This window comes from Semicossyphus pulcher, unplaced genomic scaffold (assembly GCF_022749685.1).
Source record: "Semicossyphus pulcher isolate SPU_LCO1_2020_fin unplaced genomic scaffold, fSemPul1.0.p SCAF_28, whole genome shotgun sequence".
NCBI classification, from domain to species: Eukaryota; Metazoa; Chordata; class Actinopteri; order Labriformes; family Labridae; genus Semicossyphus; species Semicossyphus pulcher.
In genome coordinates, this window is record NW_027211702.1 from 7,577,038 (window position 1) to 7,599,407 (window position 22,370).

The 22,370-nt window shown below is 46.1% G+C and overlaps 1 protein-coding gene across 1 annotated transcript; it reads left to right on the forward strand.

The window, feature by feature from the left end:
• Positions 1 to 1,877: 1,877 nt before the first annotated feature.
• ajm1 (apical junction component 1 homolog) lies at positions 1,878 to 22,067 on the forward strand. Its single transcript, XM_069677302.1, has 2 exons — positions 1,878 to 1,979; positions 18,220 to 22,067. Exon 2 carries the CDS (start codon positions 18,274 to 18,276, stop codon positions 21,550 to 21,552), a length of 3,279 nt encoding a protein of 1,092 aa, XP_069533403.1. The 5' UTR covers positions 1,878 to 1,979; positions 18,220 to 18,273; the 3' UTR covers positions 21,553 to 22,067.
• Positions 22,068 to 22,370: the final 303 nt, after the last annotated feature.

A 22,370-nucleotide genomic window follows, 5' to 3' on the forward strand; every position in this document is an offset into this window, starting at 1 on the left:
CTCATCATGTCATGTCATGTGGACTCTATTCTCTACATGTCATGTCATGTGGACTCTATTCTCCACATGTCATATCGACTCTATTCTCGTTATGCCATGTCATGTGGACTCTATTCTCTACATGACATGTCATGTCGACTCTATTCTCCACATGTCATGTCGACTCTATTCTCATCATGTCATGTCGTGTCGACTCTATTCTCCACGTCATGTGGACTCTATTCTCCACATGTCATATCGACTCTATTCTCATTATGCCATGTCATGTGGACTCTATTCTCTACATGTCATGTCATGTGGACTCTATTCTCCACATGTCATATCGACTCTATTCTCGTTATGCCATGTCATGTGGACTCTATTCTCTACATGACATGTCATGTCGACTCTATTCTCCACATGTCATGTCGACTCTATTCTCATCATGTCATGTCGTGTCGACTCTATTCTCCACGTCATGTGGACTCTATTCTCCACATGTCATATCGACTCTATTCTCATTATGCCATGTCATGTGGACTCTATTCTCTACATGTCATGTCATGTGGACTCTATTCTCCACATGTCATATCGACTCTATTCTCGTTATGCCATGTCATGTGGACTCTATTCTCTACATGACATGTCATGTCGACTCTATTCTCCACATGTCATGTCGACTCTATTCTCATCATGTCATGTCGTGTCGACTCTATTCTCCACGTCATGTGGACTCTATTCTCCACATGTCATATCGACTCTATTCTCATTATGCCATGTCATGTGGACTCTATTCTCTACATGACATGTCATGTCGACTCTATTCTCCACGTCATGTCGACTCTATTCTCGTTATGCCATGTCATGTCGACTTTATTTTCGACATGTCGACTTTATTCTTGATATTTCAACCTTCTATGACATATCCACTTTATTTTCAACATTTCCACTCAGATATCGAAACTGATGACGTATTTCTCAATTTAGTTTTTATTCTTTTATCGACTTCTGACTTTACTGAACATTTCATCTTTATTCTCAACCTTTTTACTTAATTCTTTGCATTTTGACTTCATCCTCGACTTTTTGCTGTTGGAGTTAAATAACTAAATAACAAATAAAATGTCCTCTTTTTCTCTATTAGTCCTTCTTTGTAATGCCTGCTGCTAATACCCTCTCATGACAAAGCCTATAATCTCGTATGTCCTTTCTGCTGGGCTGTAGGTCACTGGTTCTCAGTTTTGTCCATGTGAGGGACCCCGAAACTGACAGAAGTGAAACCACAGACCCCCACTGGATACGATTTCTGCCGAGGTCCCCCCTTCTCAATGAATATGTGCCTTTGTGTGTTTTATTACATAAACCCATGACCAAAGTAGTCCTCGATTCTGTGAATATGTTACTAATGGATGGAATTACTGTAAAAATAAACTGTTGGGAACCCCCTCAGTGACCCCTGGCTGGGGCTCCATGAGGGGGTTACGGGGGGAGACACTGCTGCAGTGGATCCTGATCATGATGATGATAATGATGATGTCAGTAATCCTGGGCAGCTTCCTGCTGGGAGCATGAGTGTGCACAACAGATTTCCTTTATGAAAATATGTTCGTCTCAGGCAAACAGATGGAGGAGGAGGCAGTCAGGCAGCGTCTTTGGCGGAGGTTTAAAGCGCGCGTGCTTCTGTCAGTGCTGCAGGCAGAGAGAGAGATAGAGATAGAGATAGAGAGGGAGGGAGACAGAGCGAGAGAGAGAGGGGAGGGAGGAAGAGAGAGAGGGAGGGAGGGAGGGTTGTGTAGCCGTGGATGGTGCAGCGAGGTTGCGCAGCAATCCACCACCTATGTTCGGTTCTGGAGGAGGAGAGTCGGACCGATAAGGCGGATATTGCAGCTCTACCTTTTGCACATGTGTCGATGTCGTCATTGGGAAAGCACTCTCGCTCTGCCTCGGATCGTCCTGGAAGAAAGATGGATGAGCAGAGCCTGGCAGTCCGGACTGATGCGGTAAGACGTGCAGCTTTTTCATTTGAGCTCCGTGTTTGGCCGCTGTGTGCGCGGCTGCAGGGAGTCACAGATCCGATCCCTGCAGCCGTCGAGCAGGACTGTCTCCTCTCCTAATGTCTCTTTAATTAGACTAAGTCGGTCAAACATATTGAGCTCGATGTTGTGCATCAAATATTCTAATCTGTGCACAAATCTGGACGCATGAAGGGATTCGGTTCGTGCACAGCGCGTCGTCCTGTGTGTGCCTGCATGTTCTGCACATTAGTGTCCGCTGCAGTCACGTCCCTGCCGGCTGATGCTGGACTAATGTGTCCCCGTCCTCCAACACTGACATCATCCTCCATCACTGAGGCTCCGGGCAGCAGCTCCTCTTCCTGCAGCAGCAGCACGAGATGCTACGACGCAGTGTTTGCTAGCTCTGCGCCTCAATGACGTTTGTTCGGGTTGATGCGTTTCTCTACGACCCAAGTTCCTCTCCTGTAGGCTGAGACAGGCCCTCAGCTCTGCGCCGGTGCAGCGCCACAGACGGTGCATGGGTGGTTCTGATTCTGTCGTGAGGAGAAGCAGACCGGCAGGTTAGCTTAGCCAGCTGCTGCAGAGGTGTGCAGAGGCCACACACACCGTGCACATAGACAGAAGGATCAGAAATACTTTGAGATAAATGTGTCAAAAATGTCTTTATATTTCTGCCACAGATGTTTCAAAGATAATCATCTATTCATTTTCCATCAATGGCCTTCTCATTAATCAATCAATCCTTTCAGCCTTTGCTTGTTTTATGGGGTGAGACCACAGAAAGAGCTCTGCAACACCCAGTGGTCTAATATGAGTTCATGTCTCTGAGGAGATGAGTGATGGAGGGGAAACTGCAGCAGAGGCCAAACCAGCACAAACCTGCTGTAAGGCTGTAAAAACAATTATCATTACAAATGATTCTTTCTTCAACTCTTACTCAGATTTTTATCTGTTTTTAAAATATTACCTGACGGTCTCCTCATGCTGAAGTGTTTTGGATCAGCGGCCATAAAGATGAAAAACACTTCTGAACTTTGTAAGAATGAAGGTGAAATTCATCGCTGAGTGATGCAGTGCTTAAAGTCAGTGAAGGCCATTATTGTAGTTTTACTTGGATTCCACTTGTAGTTTTACTTCATGAAGCGTTTTACCTCTGTGCCCATTGTCAGCGTGTTTACTTGGCCCTTGTACAGTTTGATGATCAGCCAGAGTTCACAGCAACAAACAGTTGTGGAGACATTTCAATCTGGGACAAGCCAACCAGGCCGCACGGTGGCGCAGTGGTTGGCGCTGTCCCCTCACAGGTAGAAGGTTCCTGGTTTGAATCCCGGTTCAGACGTAGTGGGCGTCTGTATGTTCTCCACGTGCATGTGTGGGTTCTCTCCAGGTACTCCGGCTTCTTCCTACAGTCCAAAGACATGCTCGTTAGGTTCATTGGTGACTCTGAATTGTCCATAGGTGTGAATGTGAGCGTGAAAGGTTGTCTGTCTCTGTTTGTCAGCCCTGTGATTGACAGGCGACCTGTCCAGGTGTAACCCCGCCTCTTGCCCAATGATAGCTGGGATCGGCTCCAGCCCCCCGAGACCCTGAACAGGATAACAGGTATAGATGATGGATGGATGAACCAAACAGCCAGCGCCCTGTAGTTAGCTGCCATCAATGGTGGTAAAGACGCCCACCCCCCCCATAATGATTGACAGGCCAGATTAAACGCAGCCAGCAATGATTGGATTGACTCTCAGTTCATGTTTAATCTGTTGACTCATATGTGAGCTGTGTGCACGCTCGTGTGCGTGTTCTTGCCTTTGATCAAATCTGGGGACCAGAGAAACTTCGGTGGAACTTTTGAGGCGTCTGAAGTTTCCGTCTGCACAGATGGTCGTCTCCGACTCTCAGACATCTCTGTAGTCATCTCAGGAGCTGAGGAGAGCTGTCACGACGCTGCTGCTGTTAGACCGTTTCCTGGGTTTTTCTTCCATCTTAGAAACAGTAACAGAAAACTGAAGAATATTCTATGTTTCTGCATGCTAGCTCATAGGTCCTTGTAGCTTTTATCATTATATGATTGTGTTTCTGAGTGCTCGTAGAGCCTGAGGGATGTGGGAGATCTTAATCCGATACCTCCGATGACCGATGACAGGTGTGAATCATCTGCCCAGCTGATGCACACTTAGGTCCCTTAAAACCAGGTCCCCGTCCTTCAACAGGACACTACACGTCACACTGGAGTTTACTCTGAGAAAGTGGATATGTCCCTTAATTATGTTGACTTAAAGTGAGGAAACCAGAGCTCTTGTCTCATCACAGTCCTTCTTCATATTTACCTTTCAGCATGTTTTTTACCTGCTTTGACCTGTTGTTTGAACACCAGCTTATTAACACAGAAGTTTTTTAAAACATTGTCAGTGAACATTTTCCAATATCAATATAATCAATTTAAAGTCTGCTGATAGATAATCAGATAATCCATCAGTAAGCAGGATGATGCTGCCTTTGCTGTGTCTTAATAAACTTCAGATCGGGGCGTAGGGTCAGGGTCAGGGTCAGGGTCAGGCTCAGGGTCAGTGTCAGGGTCAGGGTCAGGGTTAGTGCTTCTTTCTCCCTTTTTGTGCAGCAGGTGAAAGTTGCATCTCGTCCTGAGTGACTGTACGAGCTGATTCAAAACTGTCGCTCAGATTTATCTTGCATTATTATTTTGGACACGTGGAGGCGCTGGTTTGAGCTGCAGGTTTGTTTGTGTAGAAGAATCCAGAGCAGGCGCAGAGCGACACGCTGCAACATGCAGGATTGAAATAAACAATAATAACAACAAAACTGCAAACAAAGAGCACTAAAAAAACTTCCTCTAACGTAAACTTAAAGTAACTCTCTCTAACCCTAACCTCAGAGTTGCCACAGCACTGTGTGTGTGCAGATATCATTAAACATGAATAATTAAAAAACAGTAACAAGGATTCACAGGATGATCCAACATACAGCGAGCAGCGTGATCTGACTCATGTTTAATAAGCCAACACATGCACGCTGCAGCTGCCACAGCCAGACACACATCTTCATTAGGAGATGCTCGGTCATGAAGACACAGACACAGATACAGAGTCATGACGACAGGGACATGTTACAATGATGCACGCCCAGAGGTCACCTGCAGCCTCAGACTCCACATGTACAACACCAGCCGGCTTTCTCCGGCAGAGACGAACGTTTGGGCGTCAGCAGCAGAAGAAAACAACAACAACAACAACAACAACAAAGCAACAACAACAACAACAACAACAAAGCAACAACAACAACAACAAAACAACAGCTGAGAATAAAAATAATCCACAACATGTTTAATTAGACTTTCTACAACAGCTGAGAGGAGAACAGTTACACTGCAGCAGGCAGCTCACCACCAGAGCTGCTCTCATTGGTTCTGATCTCTGTCACACACAGCTACACACCGTTACACACACCGTTACAGACACCGTTACACACACCGTTACACACACAGCTACACACCGTTACACACACCGTTACACACACAGCTACACACACCGTTACACACACCGTTACACACACAGTTACACACACAGCTACACACACGGCTACACACACAGCTACACACACAGCTACACACACAGCTACACACACCGTCACACACAGCTACACACACAGCTACACACACAGCTACACACACCGTTACACACACAGTTACACACACAGCTACACACACCGTTACACACACAGCTACACACACAGTTACACACACAGCTACACACACAGCTACACACACCGTTACACACACCGTCACACACAGCTACACACACGGCTACACACACAGCTACACACACCGTTACACACACAGTTACACACACAGCTACACACACCGTTACACACACAGCTACACACACAGTTACACACACAGCTACACACACGGCTACACACACAGCTACACACACAGCTACACACACCGTCACACACAGCTACACACACGGCTACACACACAGCTACACACACCGTTACATACACCGTTACACACACAGTTACACACACGGCTACACACACAGTTACACACACAGTTACACACACGGCTACACACACCGCTACACACACCGTTACACACACAGTTACACACACAGCTACACACACAGTTACACACACCGTTACACACACAGCTACACACAGTTACACACACCGTCACACACAGCTACACACAGTTACACACACCGTTACACACACAGTTACACACATGGCTACACACACGGCTACACACACCGTTACACACACCGTTACACACACTGCTACACACACCGTTACACACACCGTTACACACACTGCTACACACACCATTACATATGCCGTTACACACACAGCTACACACACAGTTACACACACCGTCACACACAGCTACACACAGTTACACACACCGTTACACACACAGCTACACACACCGTTACACACACGGTTACACACACCATTACATATGCCGTTACACACACAGCTACACACACAGTTACACACACCGTTACACACACAGCTACACACACAGCTACACACAGTTACACACACCGTTACACACATGGCTACACACACGGCTACACACACCATTACACAAGCCGTTACACACACAGCTACACACACCGTTACACACACCGTTACACACACTGCTACACACACCATTACATATGCCGTTACACACACAGCTACACACACAGTTACACACACCGTTACACACACAGCTACACACACAGCTACACACAGTTACACACACCGTTACACACATGGCTACACACACGGCTACACACACCATTACACATGCCGTTACACACACAGCTACACACACGGCTACACACACCATTACACATGCCGTTACACACACAGCTACACACACGGCTACACACACCATTACACATGCCGTTACACACACAGCTACACACACCGTTACACACACCGCTACACACACCATTACATATGCCGTTACACACACATCTACACACACAGTTACACACACCGTTACACACACAGCTACACACCCAGCTACACACAGTTACACACACCGTTACACACATGGCTACACACACGGCTACACACACCATTACACATGCCGTTACACACACAGCTACACACACGGCTACACACACCATTACACATGCCGTTACACACACAGCTACACACACCGTTACACACACGGCTACACACACCATTACATATGCCGTTACACACACAGCTACACACACAGTTACACACACCGTTACACACACCGTTACACACACGGCTACACACACAGTTACACACACCGTTACACACACAGTTACACACATGGCTACACACACGGCTACACACACCATTACACATGCCGTTACACACACAGCTACACACACAGTTACACACACCGTTACACACACCATTACATATGCCGTTACACACACAGTTACACACACCATTACACATGCCGTTACACACACAGCTACACACACGGCTACACACACCATTACACATGCCGTTACACACACAGCTACACACACCATTACATATGCCGTTACACACACAGCTACACACACAGTTACACACACCGTTACACACACCGTTACACACACGGCTACACACACCGTTACACACACCGTTACACACACAGTTACACACATGGCTACACACACGGCTACACACACCATTACACATGCCGTTACACACACAGCTACACACACTGTTACACACACGGTTACACACACCATTACATATGCCGTTACACACACAGCTACACACACAGTTACACACACCGTTACACACACAGCTACACACACAGTTACACACACCGTTACACACATGGCTACACACACGGCTACACACACCATTACACATGCCGTCACACACAGCTACACACACAGTTACACACACCGTTACACACACGGCTACACACATCGTTACACACACCGTTACACACACTGCTACACACACGGCTACACACACCATTACACATGCCGTCACACACAGCTACACTCACTCATCGTGTCTGCTGTTAGCTCACGTCATGTTTAAAGTCATGCGTTCCCCTCCCGTCCACAGGCCCAATCAGAGGCAGCACACACCTGTGCAGGTGACTGAGGTGTTGTTCTTCAGGTCAGGAGCGTTGCTGACTTTAGGAATGAGCAGTGTTTACTGCACGGCTCACTGCAGGAACAATCACTCACAAATGTGTTAAAACAATTCTTCATCATGTTTGTGTCCGTGACATAAAGCTGCCTAATGTCTTCAACACTGATCAATAACTTTATAAATCATCAATAATCAATAATTAAAAATCAATAACTCACAGGCAGAGTTTGTTGCTGATGCAAACATGAGACACATGTTCTGTTTCTGAGCAGGAAGTGATGAATGAACTGTGATGTCACTGCATGTGTGGTCGTGCAGACACACGAGGCCTGAAGTGTCAGAAGGGTGACTTTATGAAGGGGACATAAATATGATGAATACATGTGCACTGCTTATGCCCCGCCCCTTTAACTGACGAGAAGAGCATCATCAATAACTCTGATGTGAGGATTGAAAAACCTTCATGTTGCATTAATCAAACTATTGTTTTAACATGAGACGGTGCAGTCTCGTTCTTCTGGTTTGTGTTGTTGTACGTACAGAGCGTCCGTCATCGCGCAGGGTCAGACCTGCAGCAGTGTGACGCTAACAAGAAGGGAAGGTTAGCAGCAATGCTATGTGTGAGTTAGCATTTAAGCTGCGACAGGCTGCTGCAGTAGGAAACAGGCGGTACGAGAGCTGCAGCTGAGCCGCCCTGCGTCTGCTGATCTACAGCGGCAGATTTATCCCCAGTGAGCCGCGTACATCAGAAACATTGAAGAGACTCAGGAGGCAATCCTGCAAATGGATGCGGGAAGCAGAACAGGAAGCAGCGTTTAGAGAGCTGAAGAGTCAGCTCGCCTGCTCACATGTAATGGCACACTTCAGTCGAGAGGCGAGTGAGGACACTCCAGAGGAATCAGGACCAACCGTGAGCCGGGGCGAGCAGATGGAGGACAAGCTCGGATGTTTCTATGAGCCTGGACACGAGAGAAGTTCCATGTACAGAATCACCTGTGAGGGTCACAGAGACCAGAAATACAAACCTGTCAGCTGGCTTCTGTGTGCTCAGGTCACTCAGATGTTTGCCTCCATCTTTAGTTTCAGATCAGACACAACTGGTTTGTGCTGATCTCAACCCTGACGATGATAACATTCAAACACTGCAGCCACATCTCTCCACAGACTCACTGTGAAGTGTTCACACTCCAAAGGAAAACTTACATTTTGTACTTTTCAAGTCTATGAAGCAAACACACGATGTTTCTAAACCGTGGTGTGTGAGGTTTCTCTCTCTTTACCTGTAAATGTTTCTGCTCTTTCTCGTCCGCACTGAGCTGCTCTGCTGACGTCTTTGACGAACCAGATCTACCCAAAGAGACATCACAACGTGGGACTCCTTCAGCATAATCCTCAGGCCTTAAACTAACGTCTAAACTAACTAACTGACCTGCTGTTAAACCTTTGAAGCGCAGACACTGGTGATGAATCATAAAGTCTCTTTTTAACGTTGATTTAAAGGCACAGCTTCGGCCTCAGATCGTCGTTCGTGGTGTCAGAAATGTGCTGCAGAAATGATGAGGAGCCTTTGGTTAGCCGAACATTTAAGCTAATCTTTAGCTCAGTTCATCCTAACGTTGGGCCTAGGAGTAGTTTTACCCGAGGCCTCTGAGCGGACGTGTTAATCACAGCGAACACTTCTTAGTGAACACAAACTGTAGAGACACAGACACAGCTCAGGTCACACACTTTGTCACAGCCTCCCTTTAGTGTAGCATACAGGTGCACAAGTTAGCATCTGTTAGCATCAGTTTCACCCTTTAATTAAAAACCTGTTGACGTTTTTTAATCCCACCTCGCTCTCCTGGAGGAAAGTTCTGCATCATCTGACCGATCGATCATCAAAGATCACCACCTCTAGCAGTCTTTGTGCTACGTCACATGCTGCACACAGCTGGATCAGTTCCTCTCAGCTCCTGCTGCTGCAGGAGGCTTACAGTGGAGGTGAACGCACGCTGCGTGTCATGCAGCGCTAAAGGATGCCCTGTGTGTCTGTATGAGATGTTAGAGGCCTGACAGAGTCTATATGTGACCTCTGACCTCTGACCTCTGGAGAATCAGAACAGGCCGATCAGTCGCCTCACAACTACAAGCTTTGCTTCAGATTAACATCCTCTGGCATTTCATCGAAATAATTACGCAGCACATTTACATCAGCTTCAGCTTGGGGCAGGTTGGCCGTGTGCTAATCTGAACTAAGAGAAATGTGAGTGTATTAAAACCCTCTTTGTGCTGCTTTAAGTTTGTCTACTGATGCACCAACGTCTCACAGGTACGACCCACAGGTACGACCCACAGGTACGACCCACAGGTACGACCCAAACTAACAACCCAGAGCTTCATCATTTAGAAGAAGCAGCTTCGTCTGTTTTGTGTCTATGAAAGTAAAGTGTAATCAACAGCAGAATAACACAGACATGATGTGTGTGATATGAAAGGCTAACACTGACGCTAACGGCTAACACTGACGCTAACGTTCCCGCGACCTGAATACGACGTCTCGTATCCTCTCAGGCTCTCAGGCCCGGCTCTCTGACCCGCACTAACAGCTTCTTTATGTGCAGCGCTGCGGGTCACAGAGCACTCACAAAGCTCAGCGCTCTCTCAGTAAGAATGGAGCTTGCTTCCCTTTCTTAGCATTTGGTGAAGTATCGCTGCCTCTCTCTTTGACACAGTTTAGCTACTCGCACGACTCGCCCGGCCAGCTGCATCAGCAGGAGAGAGAGAGAATGACATCTAACCTAATTCCTGCGGGGAGCATCGCAGTGGAAGACATTGTCCTTTTCCCTTCCCTGACCTTGCTGCTCACGATTCTCTGGCACACATTAGCGTACTGCACAGTGTGTTCGACAGTCTTGATTCACCTGTACACCTGACATAAGTTGGTTCAGCTGCTACGAGCGTCGTGTCGTCCTGGTGCACCTTTCTGCGAGTGCTGCGCGGTCTTCATACCTCCGTCCTGTGATCTGTTTCAAACAGGCCGAGGGTAACTGTGAGTTAATATACGGTCCAGTGTCATGCAGGAGGTGCTCCTTGTTTCAGGGCCATCTGTTAGCCTCCACGTGTTACCTGCCGGGTCTTCCCCCTTACAGAAAGTGGCCTTGTGGGTAATGTATGCTGCAGGTTAGTGATGTGAAGTGAGTGTGTCCTGTGTGTTCGTTACAGAGATGTTGGAGGATATACGACAGACACAGTGCAGCAGGGTTCTGCCCCTCCCCCACCATCAGCACCTCCACGCTCTGCTCCATCCTCTTTAGCTCAGCGCCACATCACGCTGAAAGAGCGTCCAAACACAGAGACAGAAGCAGAGCTGTGTGTCCCTCCGTCTGGCTCAGGTGTTAATAATGTTGTTAGAGGTGTGTCTCACCAGTGACCTCACGGCTACGATCATCACGGTTACGTTTCGGTTATTAAACGATACTCGGTGCATCACACCTTTTTATTGGGTCCCATTCAGAACATGGTGACACCAGCTCAGCGAACAGGTGTTGTTGTTCCACTTCTTACCTTCAGTCAGTTTAAACTGACACACGAGACCAGCGACATGAACAGATTCAGAGCGGACAAATAATCCATTACTGAATTTTGCACATCGACGCAGAATCACGAAGAAGAATCCCGATTACTACGATTATCGATTATTTCTCTCGCTCTTACGTGTTATTGATAACTTTGTTTTTTAGGCCTGGAGCTGGAACTTGTTCCTGATGCCTCCAAAATAAAATCACTAGATAATAAAAGTCATAAATGTGCAGCGACGAGTCAACAAGCGAAACGTTTCGTCGGCGTGGGGAAGCCTTCGTTCTGATCCATCGTATGTTCAGAACCAATAACAAGCTCTGTTCTGTGATTATAGTTTTATAAGCAGATCATCTTTAACAGACTTTTTACTCTTTTCATCTCTTACATTCACGTCCTCTCAGGTGTAACGTTCTGCACACATCTCACTGACAGGTGAATTATTTCAGCTCAGTCAAACATTTCCCCCCCCGGGATCGATAAAGGATTGTCTTACTGTTGTTGTGAAGCCTCAGCTGATCTGTGCATCCGTGATCTGGACGGTAGATCCAGTGATGACTGAATAAAGAGACAGCTGTCTGTCAGACAGTTGATGAGCTCAGACTGCTGCTGTTTACCTGTTTTCTCAAACATGGAGTGTAAAGACTTCAGGATGAACATCTGAACACGTGGAAGCACTTTTATTTGAATGTTTCAGGAAACGATTTAAAAACTACTTTGTTAAAACTTTAACGGCCAAAGACGATAAATGTTCCATGTTTATACGAGAAACAGACCTTCCTGTCTGACCTCTGATGACCTTCTGCTGCAGGTCAGAGGTGAGCGGTGTGAGTCCACACAGGGTCAAAGTGTGACGCTGTGATAATAAGTGTTAGAGACGTTCGAGGGAGTCAGTGTGCAGAGCTGAACGTCGGTGTGGGGGGAGGGGACGTCTCGAGGCGATGAATTAGTTTCGCCGGGGAGTCGACATTTTCTACGGTGTTTGTTTCCAATGGTGCAGCGTTGCAGCTCCACACAAATTACCCACAATGCACCATAAAACAGAGCTCGCTGCTCACTGACCAGAAGTAACACATGCTCACAGAAGTGACTTCCATTAGCCTGATGGTCTTCACCGTGTCTTTAAGGGACCAGGACTGTCGTCTTTACATTCAGCTGATGAGAGAGATGACTCTGTGACTGCAGCAGAAACATGTTTGACTCTCAGCGCAGAGATTATGTGTCTGTCAGTGATGTCATGAGTAAACCCTCTGAAGCTCCCTCGGGCTGTTTGTGGAGAGCTGACAGACACAGTGTGAAAGCAGAGTAACACTCGGCGCATGCACACGTCTCCGGCTGATCACGGGCAGACCTGCTCTGAAATGTTGGAAACTCTCTGAAGCTGTTTGTCTTGTTGTTTCTCTCTGAACTGTCTGTGGAACGATAACTGAACTCTGACTGCTAACAGCTGCTCCTCTGAAACACCTGAAATCACTACTGACCTTTATACAGTGAAGGTTACACACTGTTATACTGACGTGTTGCTCTATTTAAACATGTTAACATACATAAACACTCTTAATGTAACTACTGTGGCTGAACAAACAAAGAAAAGATGGATGACTACAGAAACAACTTCAACAAGAAGTGAAAATCCAAAGAAGAAGAAACAAACTCGACGCTCAGATGAAGCAAACAGTCTGAAGTTATTACTAGTACTAAACTATCTTGTCTGATCATGTGCTGAATAATTCAGTATTTTAACACTTCAGTTCTGAACATCAGAACGTGTCCATTGTGTGATATCGATCCATTGATCAGTTATCAGTTACTCAGTGACCCTGTAACAAGCTGCTTGTTGTCTCTGGTGATTTAACGACTTCTCTTTCTGAGGACGTTTCTCTGTTAACCTTCTGCTGACCGATGACACATGGCCCTCGTCTGTGTGTGTCTGCTCTCAGTTATTATATAAGCATCGTATGGCCTAATAAGATAAGACACGAGCCCTGTTAGCAGCGTGCTAATCTAAAAATATGAACCACAGCTGCTGATGGGCAGAAATCAGCGATAAACAGATTTAGAGTCTTTTTAAAAAGCTGGAGGCGTCACACAGTTCTCCTTCTTGGGTACATTCAGCAGTGTTGTTCCAGAACAGATCACAGAGGAGCTGGATCATTCGCTCAGCTGTGTATGTTTCTCATCAGTTTATCAGTTAATGTCAAGAGAGAACAAGAAGAAGCAGCCGTGACACGTGCACGAGACAGGTCACACTCCCAGCCCGAGTTACGTCTGAATAATCATCACCAGGTGATCTCTGACGAACTCACATTCAGCTTCTATAAAACTGTTTATTAATGTTTCTTTAAAGTTTTAAATCAGATCTTTGGAGTTTGTTACCTGGAGGTGTTCAGACTCCACACATGGTCTTGGTTGGATGTTGTCACTTGTTTGAGATGGTAGACGTTCTGAGTTACGTACTCGGTGTTCTTCTGGTTTTACAGGTTGAACCTTTGCCCAGGTAGGCATGTGGACAGGAGCTCTTTACAAAGCATCAGGGATCTAATAATGTCCTCTGCTCTGCTCTGTTCGTGCTCCACCATGAGGCAGAAGCGATGAAGTGGTGCTCAGGGCTTCTGTTTAGAATCCATATAAGGGAGGAGTGATCGGGGAGGACGGAGGACGTTCTCCCTCCAGATGGTAACACCGTTTATCCAAAGCCCGGATCATGATGCAAATCTGGGGCTGTGATTGAAGACGTTTCAGGGGACCTGGAGGATTCGATGCAGAAATATTTACTGAAGCTTGATGGAGTCGAACAAGAGCACACTCTGTAAGGCCCAACAAGTCTGAAGCTTTCCGCCCTGAGGAGGAATATTTGACCTGCGTGTGTGTAGAGACACTGTACGTGTGATGTGTAAAGAGAACGTAAAGAGCCAGTCCCGTGTTATCAGGACGGCTGTGGGGTTCAAACAGTCGGAGCAATCCTCTGAGAGAGACAGTCTGCTGTGTGACGCCTCGAGGAGCCTCAGTGAAGAAAGGCTCCTTCACAGCTTTCTTGTTCAGTGGCTGAACAGTTTCTCTTGGCAGAGTTCTGTAGTAATCATGCTCACTTACCTGTCCTGTCAGTTGTGCCAAAACATCTTCGAAGCACCTGTGTTCATGTTCAGGTCAAAGGGTGAAGGTGAAGTCTGTCCAAGATGTAGTGTCAGCCTGAAACTCTCGTTTGTTTTCTCATCAGTGCTTTTCATTGGCTCTGTGATCGGATGTGTGTGTGCTGCTCATCCTTCAGATTTCTTGGCGTTTGATTGGCTCACAGGCTGGTGTCTTTTCTTTATCCACCTGCACTCCTACAGAAACAAGATGGCCGAGACAGCGAGGAAACTAACCAGCACTTCTTGTTGCCGATCGACAGACCAGCCTTCGTTAGCTTGTCCCAAACAGCTTGGATGTTGTGAAGGTTTGAGTGAGGATGAATGCACGATGACATTTAGATGATGATCGCAGATTTCATCCATGAACAGGATGTAGGGCTGTCTTAATCAGGACTAACACCTGTGGAGCACCGTGCTGTGACGGGGAGGTCATCCAACATCTCAGTGGTTTTGTTTGTAGTTTTGTGTTCAACAGTTTCTGTCACATCCTCAGATAACAAGATAAGAGCGACAACGTGAGTTCACCACACTGAAGTTGTGCAGCTGTCAGGGTTCAGAGTCTTTGTGCCGACTTCACTCAGAGTCCGACGCTGCCAGAACAACCACAGTTCAGCAGGAACACTCGTCACAGACTGAACCATCTACTGCTAAATGGAAATAGAGTTATACTTGGCGCTGACGGCTCTGTGCTTACGATGCTCCGAGCAGCATGCTATGGCTTTACAGGGAGCTCAATGCAAACCCCCCCGAGTGTACAAGACTGGCCCGAGGCTTCAGGCTGACGGGAGGCTGGGCGGTGGAGGCGCAGGTTCCCCAGAAGCAGCAGCAGCAGTGAGCGTGCAGCATTAGTGAGGCAGGCATCAGGAAGAAGGAGGTCACATTTAAATGGACCCTTGTTGTGAGAACGGCCTGTGACTGGTGCGTTACTGACAGCAGGCTGTCAGCTGACCACAGCTGGGGCGTGTTGACTTGTGTGTCCAGCATGAACTGAGACCGAGCTTCAGGACGATCCAAACAGTTCCCGGACTCTAAAAGTGTTCTTCAGTTCTAAACGGACCCACAGAGGCGGATCCTTCAGCTCCGCCCAGCAGGTAGAGCTGAAGAGGACCTCCTGATGAGAGCGGAAACTTCAGCAGGGCCAGGTGCTGTTTGGACTGAACTTCACATCCACAGACATTTGTGTCCAGTATTGATCACCTGACCTTTGATCTAAGTGACTCTCACAGAGCTTTGTGTGTGATTGCTATAAAAAGCTTTTGAATTGAATGAATCTCCATATTTATCATACGTAACACTCTACATGTGTGGTGATAGCGTTTCCATGGTGACCTGTTAAATGTGAGCATGGCATCCACTGAACAGCTTCTGAACTCTTTAACTTGATAAAAGTGGCCACAGGATGTTCGGCAGACGTCAGCCATGTCTGCGATCGTCCTCCATCTGCTGCCGTCTGAGCATCTGCTCCACCAGTTGTTGGATCTGGGTCAGCTGCCTCTCCTGAGGTGGGATCACACAGGTTTCAGCAGCTTGTATCATAAATATGGAAGCAGTCTTTGAATTCTGCCTTCATTTTACAAACATTTCTATAAACACTGATTATAATTAATGAGTAACAGATACAGATTATTGGTGTGCACTTACTACAGATCTGGTAAACACGATCAATTCGTTTTTCTACGTCAGAATCGCAACGTTTCCGTTCTCGCTGTTCGTGACACATCTCAGCTCTCAGCTCATATTTTAGACGCACATGCTGCTGTCACTTTTCATCTGCTGCCGTTCACATGACATGTTACATTCATGCAGATTGGGAGTTCAGTCAGTGTGATCAGCAGCAACAAACGGCATCATTTACAATTCTCCAGACTCTCATCGAATGAAAGGCTTTTTACTGCCTCCTGCTGATCCTCAGCTGAACAAAATAATATAGAAAGCATGGAGCAGTTTTGTGCTCTGACTACACAGTGAATCAAACATGACAAAACTGAAGTGCAGATCTCTGCCAGGTGTGTGTGGCTGCAGGTGTGTGGGGGAGAGGGCCCTACCTCCGTCTCCAAGATTAGACGGGAATCGGCTCAGTATTAATGAATCTGAGACGTTCTTGGGATTCTGGTTTGTGTTAAGCTGTGGGCCTGTAACACCCGCTGGTACGTGGACGTTGGGTTACATGGAGTCGTCTCAAACAAAGGCACAAACAAACTTTCACTCCAAACATTTTAACTGGAAAGTGAAGCCTCTGTATTGCTTGTTGGTCGTGCTGAATGTCGTCATCCAGATTAACTGCAGTTTATATTTGGCCGCACTTCTGATGCCACTGTAACTATTAAAGACAGCATGAAGTGTAAACTCATCAGAGGAACTTATTATAGCCTTCAAATGAACGTCTCATTTCAGAGGAGACAGAAGAAATAAGAGATGTATCTCAGAATAGATTGTTGCATTCTTTCAAAACCCTTCAAAGTTTAGTAACCTCAGGAGGATTCAGAGTGTTTGGAAACGATGAAGCTTTAAAGCTGTGGAAGCTTTAAGTGTGTGTGTGAGGGTGAAAACAGATGGCATGGATCTCCCATGTCTACCTCGGCAAACAAAATGAAATGGCACAACCTTGAACCCTGTACGTTAGTACTTTACTGTTGCCCACTCGAAGCTGGATATAGGGGGAATGTCTTTATCATCAAAACCTTAGAAAACTATAGAAAATCACTGTAGTTGTGTTTTAACTTCACTATCAAAGAACTAAAATGTTTCTTTTGCCCCTTCTGTCTGTTTCTAACTAAGACCCAAAAAGAGTTGGCAAAAGGGACGGCTGATGAAGTATGTTAGTGACACCTTGTCATTGAGGATCAAAGTTTCCAATTCTTTCTGGATTTCATCCTCAGTGTAAACGTTCGAAGCCGCCCGTACTTTGATGTTAGTATGCTTTCATCTGTAACCCCACTGACGCGTCCGAGCACGATAAACAGAAAAAACATACAGTTCTTCTTCACAGCTGCAGATTTGATAAAAACGGTTCCCAAATGAAAATGCTGCAAGTGCCTGACAGATCCGTAATGTGCAAAGCTGAAAGCTCCGTTCTGTACTTTAAGAAAGTTCTGGCAGCAGAGAGGAGACTTTTTTGAGGGTGAAATAATGTCTCTGAAACATAATGTAGAGCCTGGTCCTCCAAAGGTTCATAGTCGTTGAGAGACAGAATTGCCAAATATGACACAAGACTATGTGGAGATTCTTCTCAAGGACACTTTTACCCAAGCTACTCTGTCTTCTCCCAGGTAATCCCTGGCAGGAAAATCATTGGAGACCATGTTCCACAACCAAACCTGTCACTTTAAATATGTTTAAGCTGACTTGCTAACAAGTCATCCTTACTGAATCTGATTTTATTGTTCATGCAAAGTGATGTCATTATTTTGTATTTCCTTTATATGTCACTGACTGATATTCTTTGTTTACTCCTCCAGGCCACATCAACATTAAAGCAACTTAATGGAGAAAATTAGAGGAGTCCCTTTAAGATGACACGCACAGACCCGCCTGACATACTGGTATCAACTGTGCATCAAGATATAAAAGTGGTCCCATTTTCTTCACACTACAAGTCCCTGCAACCCTCCAGAAAATGTGATTCTAGAAATAAGAGCACACTGGAGGACAGAAAGAGCAAAGTCAATAAGAGGCACTGCCGAACCTTTGACTATAAGTCACTGGAGTACCCGAAATCCAACAAACACTCAATGGAGTCCCCATACAGGAAGGCCGATAGGCATGCAGCAAACCCAGATGTTGCCTGGAACGCCTTGGGCCGCCAGCAGAGGTATCGCTTTTCTGCTCCGGACATTTTCAGCCATAGGCTAACTCCTCAACCAATGGCTGCAGATATGGCCAGTGAGGTAATTGTCCCTGAACAAAAAAGAAGGACCAGGTCAAAAAGTGCCACTCGGGTCCAGGCAAGTCTCACTCCTGTGTCTTTTGAAGGGTCCTCTTCTTCTGGAAGGAAGGGAAGAGAGTCCCAAAGGGCTTCAAGAGACTCACGCTGGAGGCCAGAAGTATCACCGCGTAGGGAATCCTCCTATGCAGCAACCAGGGCTCATATGCATGAAGTCCATCCCATTAAACTGCAGCCTCAAATGGGTGACAGCAGTAAATATTCATCTCACTACGCTGCTGAACATTCTGAGGATGGAGGGCTGGATAAACCAGCAACAAGTCCTCATGTCAGGTGTCGGGTGGACATTAAACCTGATGACGCGGCATTACATCATTCAAGGCATAAACAGGCTACACCTCATGTGGACATACCCTGGCAGAGGCACCACAGTGGGGGTAGTAGGAGTCTGACTGTGCCCCGCCATTTCTCCTACTCTAGAACACCAACTCCCACTGATTCTTTAGGTACGGAGAGTAGGCAAGCTTACCAATATTCCCGCAGCATGCCAAATAGTTACTTACAACCCATGGAGATTCCCTTGCAAAGAATGCCTTCATCAGGTGATTACTATGGTAGGGAACGCAGAGCTCATTCCAGTCCTAATGTGCCAACCAAGTTCTTTTATGCAGATGACCCAGGGAGATATGTTACTACTGCTCCTCCTCAGCCAAGTTCTTATCTTCATGATGAACGTTACACACCAGGACAAGCGTATACCCCAAAAGTGCAATACGTGCAAGACCCAAGGACTCGAATGGTGCATGCTGTAGCCACAAGACCCTATTATCCGGAGATGGAGACTTATCCATACTCTGTGCAGACAGGGTATCCCAAACCCTATGCAGCAAATGAGCCAGGGCCATACATCATACAGACACCTCCAGCAAGGATATTCTATGGGGATGATCCAAGGTCTTATCAAGTCCAGACTGCTCCGCCAAGGTTTTATTATTCCAGCGACATGTATGCAATGCCACCAGAGCATCATATTCCAGCAAGGGCTTATTACACAGAGGGCAGAAGACACGCTAGAGTCGTTCAGCCACAGTCAGACGACTGGTATGGCTCAGAAGCGTCTGGTTATTCTACCAATCCTGCCTCTTATGTATCTCAAGTCACTCCAACCAGAGTCCGTCAGGAGCCTGCCTTGACCGCCTGGTATGCCAACCCATGTGTAGAACCTCAAAGAATTGGCACAGATTCCAAATCTTACTCAAGGTCCTGGGACAATATTCTCAACTCTCGTGTAGAGAGGGAGCAACCTCTTCCTGTACAGCGGGGACAAAGCTACGACGATCTTCTTGACTCCAGAAAGCCAGCAGGAGCCAAAAGTGACAAACCACAACCAGTAGTAGTCAATCTTTCCAGTTCGCCAAGACGCTACGCAGCCTTATCAATGTCTGATAACTCACTAATCGACAAGAGCCCAACGGAGGCCTCAAAGAGCCCTACTAGTAAACTCTGGTTTGTCACTCCTGAGATAACAATCACTGACAATGACATGCGACCAGGGAAACTTAATAAGGCTGAAGGACGATCTGCCAGTTGGGACGTTCTTGACTCCAGAAGCACTGAGGGTCCAGAACCGTCTCAGCATGACTTCCAAAGCTCAACCAAAGAGAAGACACATGACAACGCCTCACTACAGCAAAGCCTTGAACAACTTGATGAGCTTCTGGCAGATCTTGTGACTGATTACAAGCCGCCCAGTAGAAGGGCAAGTGAGGACATTCTGGATCAACTGAAGAAGTTAATTGATGAGGAAGAAGCAGTATCACTGTCAAGAAAGAGCTCAAAGGCTGGTACAGATGAACCACCTCCTCTTGACAAGCAGCCAACCTCAATAAGAATGAACCCTGATGCTTTCAGAGACATGGACTGTGCCAGTGATGCCATGAAGAGCGCAGATGAGTGCTCCCCAGATCAGAGCCCGGACGAGGATGATACAATGATGTGCTCTAACAACAAATGCCGGAGGACAGAGACCCTATTCAATGCTTGCCTATATTTTAAATCCTGCCACAGCTGCTACACCTACTACTGCTCTCGTAACTGTCGCAGGGAGGACTGGGACATTCATAAGGAAAGCTGCCTGTATGGAAGAATAGGCAGCATATGTCGTCACATTATCAAACACTGCCGGGAGACTGTTGAGGTCCACAAAGCCTTCTCCCGTATTGCCAAAGTTGGCTACCTTTCTCGAGGTAGAGGAGTTCTCTTCCTCGGTTTTCCAAACCCTGCGTCATCCAGTAGCTTCCTGCAGTATGGTCTGGATAGTCTACCTATGTCTCCTACTTACCTGTCCCTTCGAGAGCTTGAAAGCTTCAGGGACAACCTAGGGGAGTACTGTAAGGAACTGCAGGAAGCTGGTAAAGAGTATGACCCAAACGAATGTTTCATCTTGAATGTATCTATTGCTGTCGGTGACCAATTGCCTGAAGGGCCATCGCCAAGGAACCAGGCTCCAACTGTTAGAAAGTATGCGAAGGTAGCACTAGCTTCCTTTAGCCCTGAGAGAAAGGTTCACAAAAAAGAGAGCGACATGGAAACGCTGATCCTCACTCCGCCTCCAGGAACAGCAGATATCGACAAAGAGGGAGAGGAAGGCAGGAAGGCCAGGGAAATCTGTTTCATCAACATACAACGGGAGCTAAGGATTCGAGGGGTTTTCCTACGCCACGAATACCCACAGGTGTATCAGCAGCTCTGTGAGTTTGTGGAAAGTAACAGAAGGTTCACACCCACAACTATTTACCCAATCGATAAGAGGACCGGTAAACAGTTTATGTGCATGATCATGGCTGCCTCCGAGCCCAGGACTTTGGACTGGGTAGGCACCCCTCATCTCCTCGATGACATCATTTAAGTGCACCTTTGTTGTAAATATATATGTATAGAAATACATATATATTGTTACACATATTTATATATCAATCCAATTACAAACATTTGTAGATAAGTATTTTGTTATCAAAATGATATATATTCATGTGTGCTTGGTCAGTATTATTCTTTTAGAATACTTCCTGTCAGGTGCAGAATGAGTACAGTGCATTTTTTATTTTAGTCTTTTTAACAAGTACAATTTTTTTACCCAACACAACTTATCTGTTTTCATGTCATTTACTTTTTCAACACATCCCTTTTACAGGGACGATCGAAACTGACATTCTGGTGTTTTTTTTATGATTACCAACAACTTTGAAACTTAGTCTCTTTAAATTAGAAAGTTCATCTGCAAGAGAGTAAAACACGACTATTTTCATGTGACTTCAACGGTTTATCAGGCAGGAAATACTAACTCTTATTTTCTTAGCTACTTAAATACTTTCTATGCAAAGTTGCTTCATGGGTTAAGTACCACATTCCTGTAGAAGGGGTCGTTTCTGTTATATATTATATAACATAATATTATATGATGTTACATTATATTAAATGATATATTATTATTTATTATTACATCTGTAAAGAAAGTTTATGTTGAATTTCAGATAAAATGTTGAAAGTTTTGGTGGCAACGTAAATCCTCATCATAAGAAAATAAAGAGACGTCTGTGCTGCTGGAAACAAGTTTAAAAAAGGCACAAAATATCCTGATGTTGCTTCGGGTGAGAATCAAACTGAACGCTTTCCTCTTTGAGTCTAACGTGTAATCATCAGAGCGCTGCTGGACTCTAAAGCAAC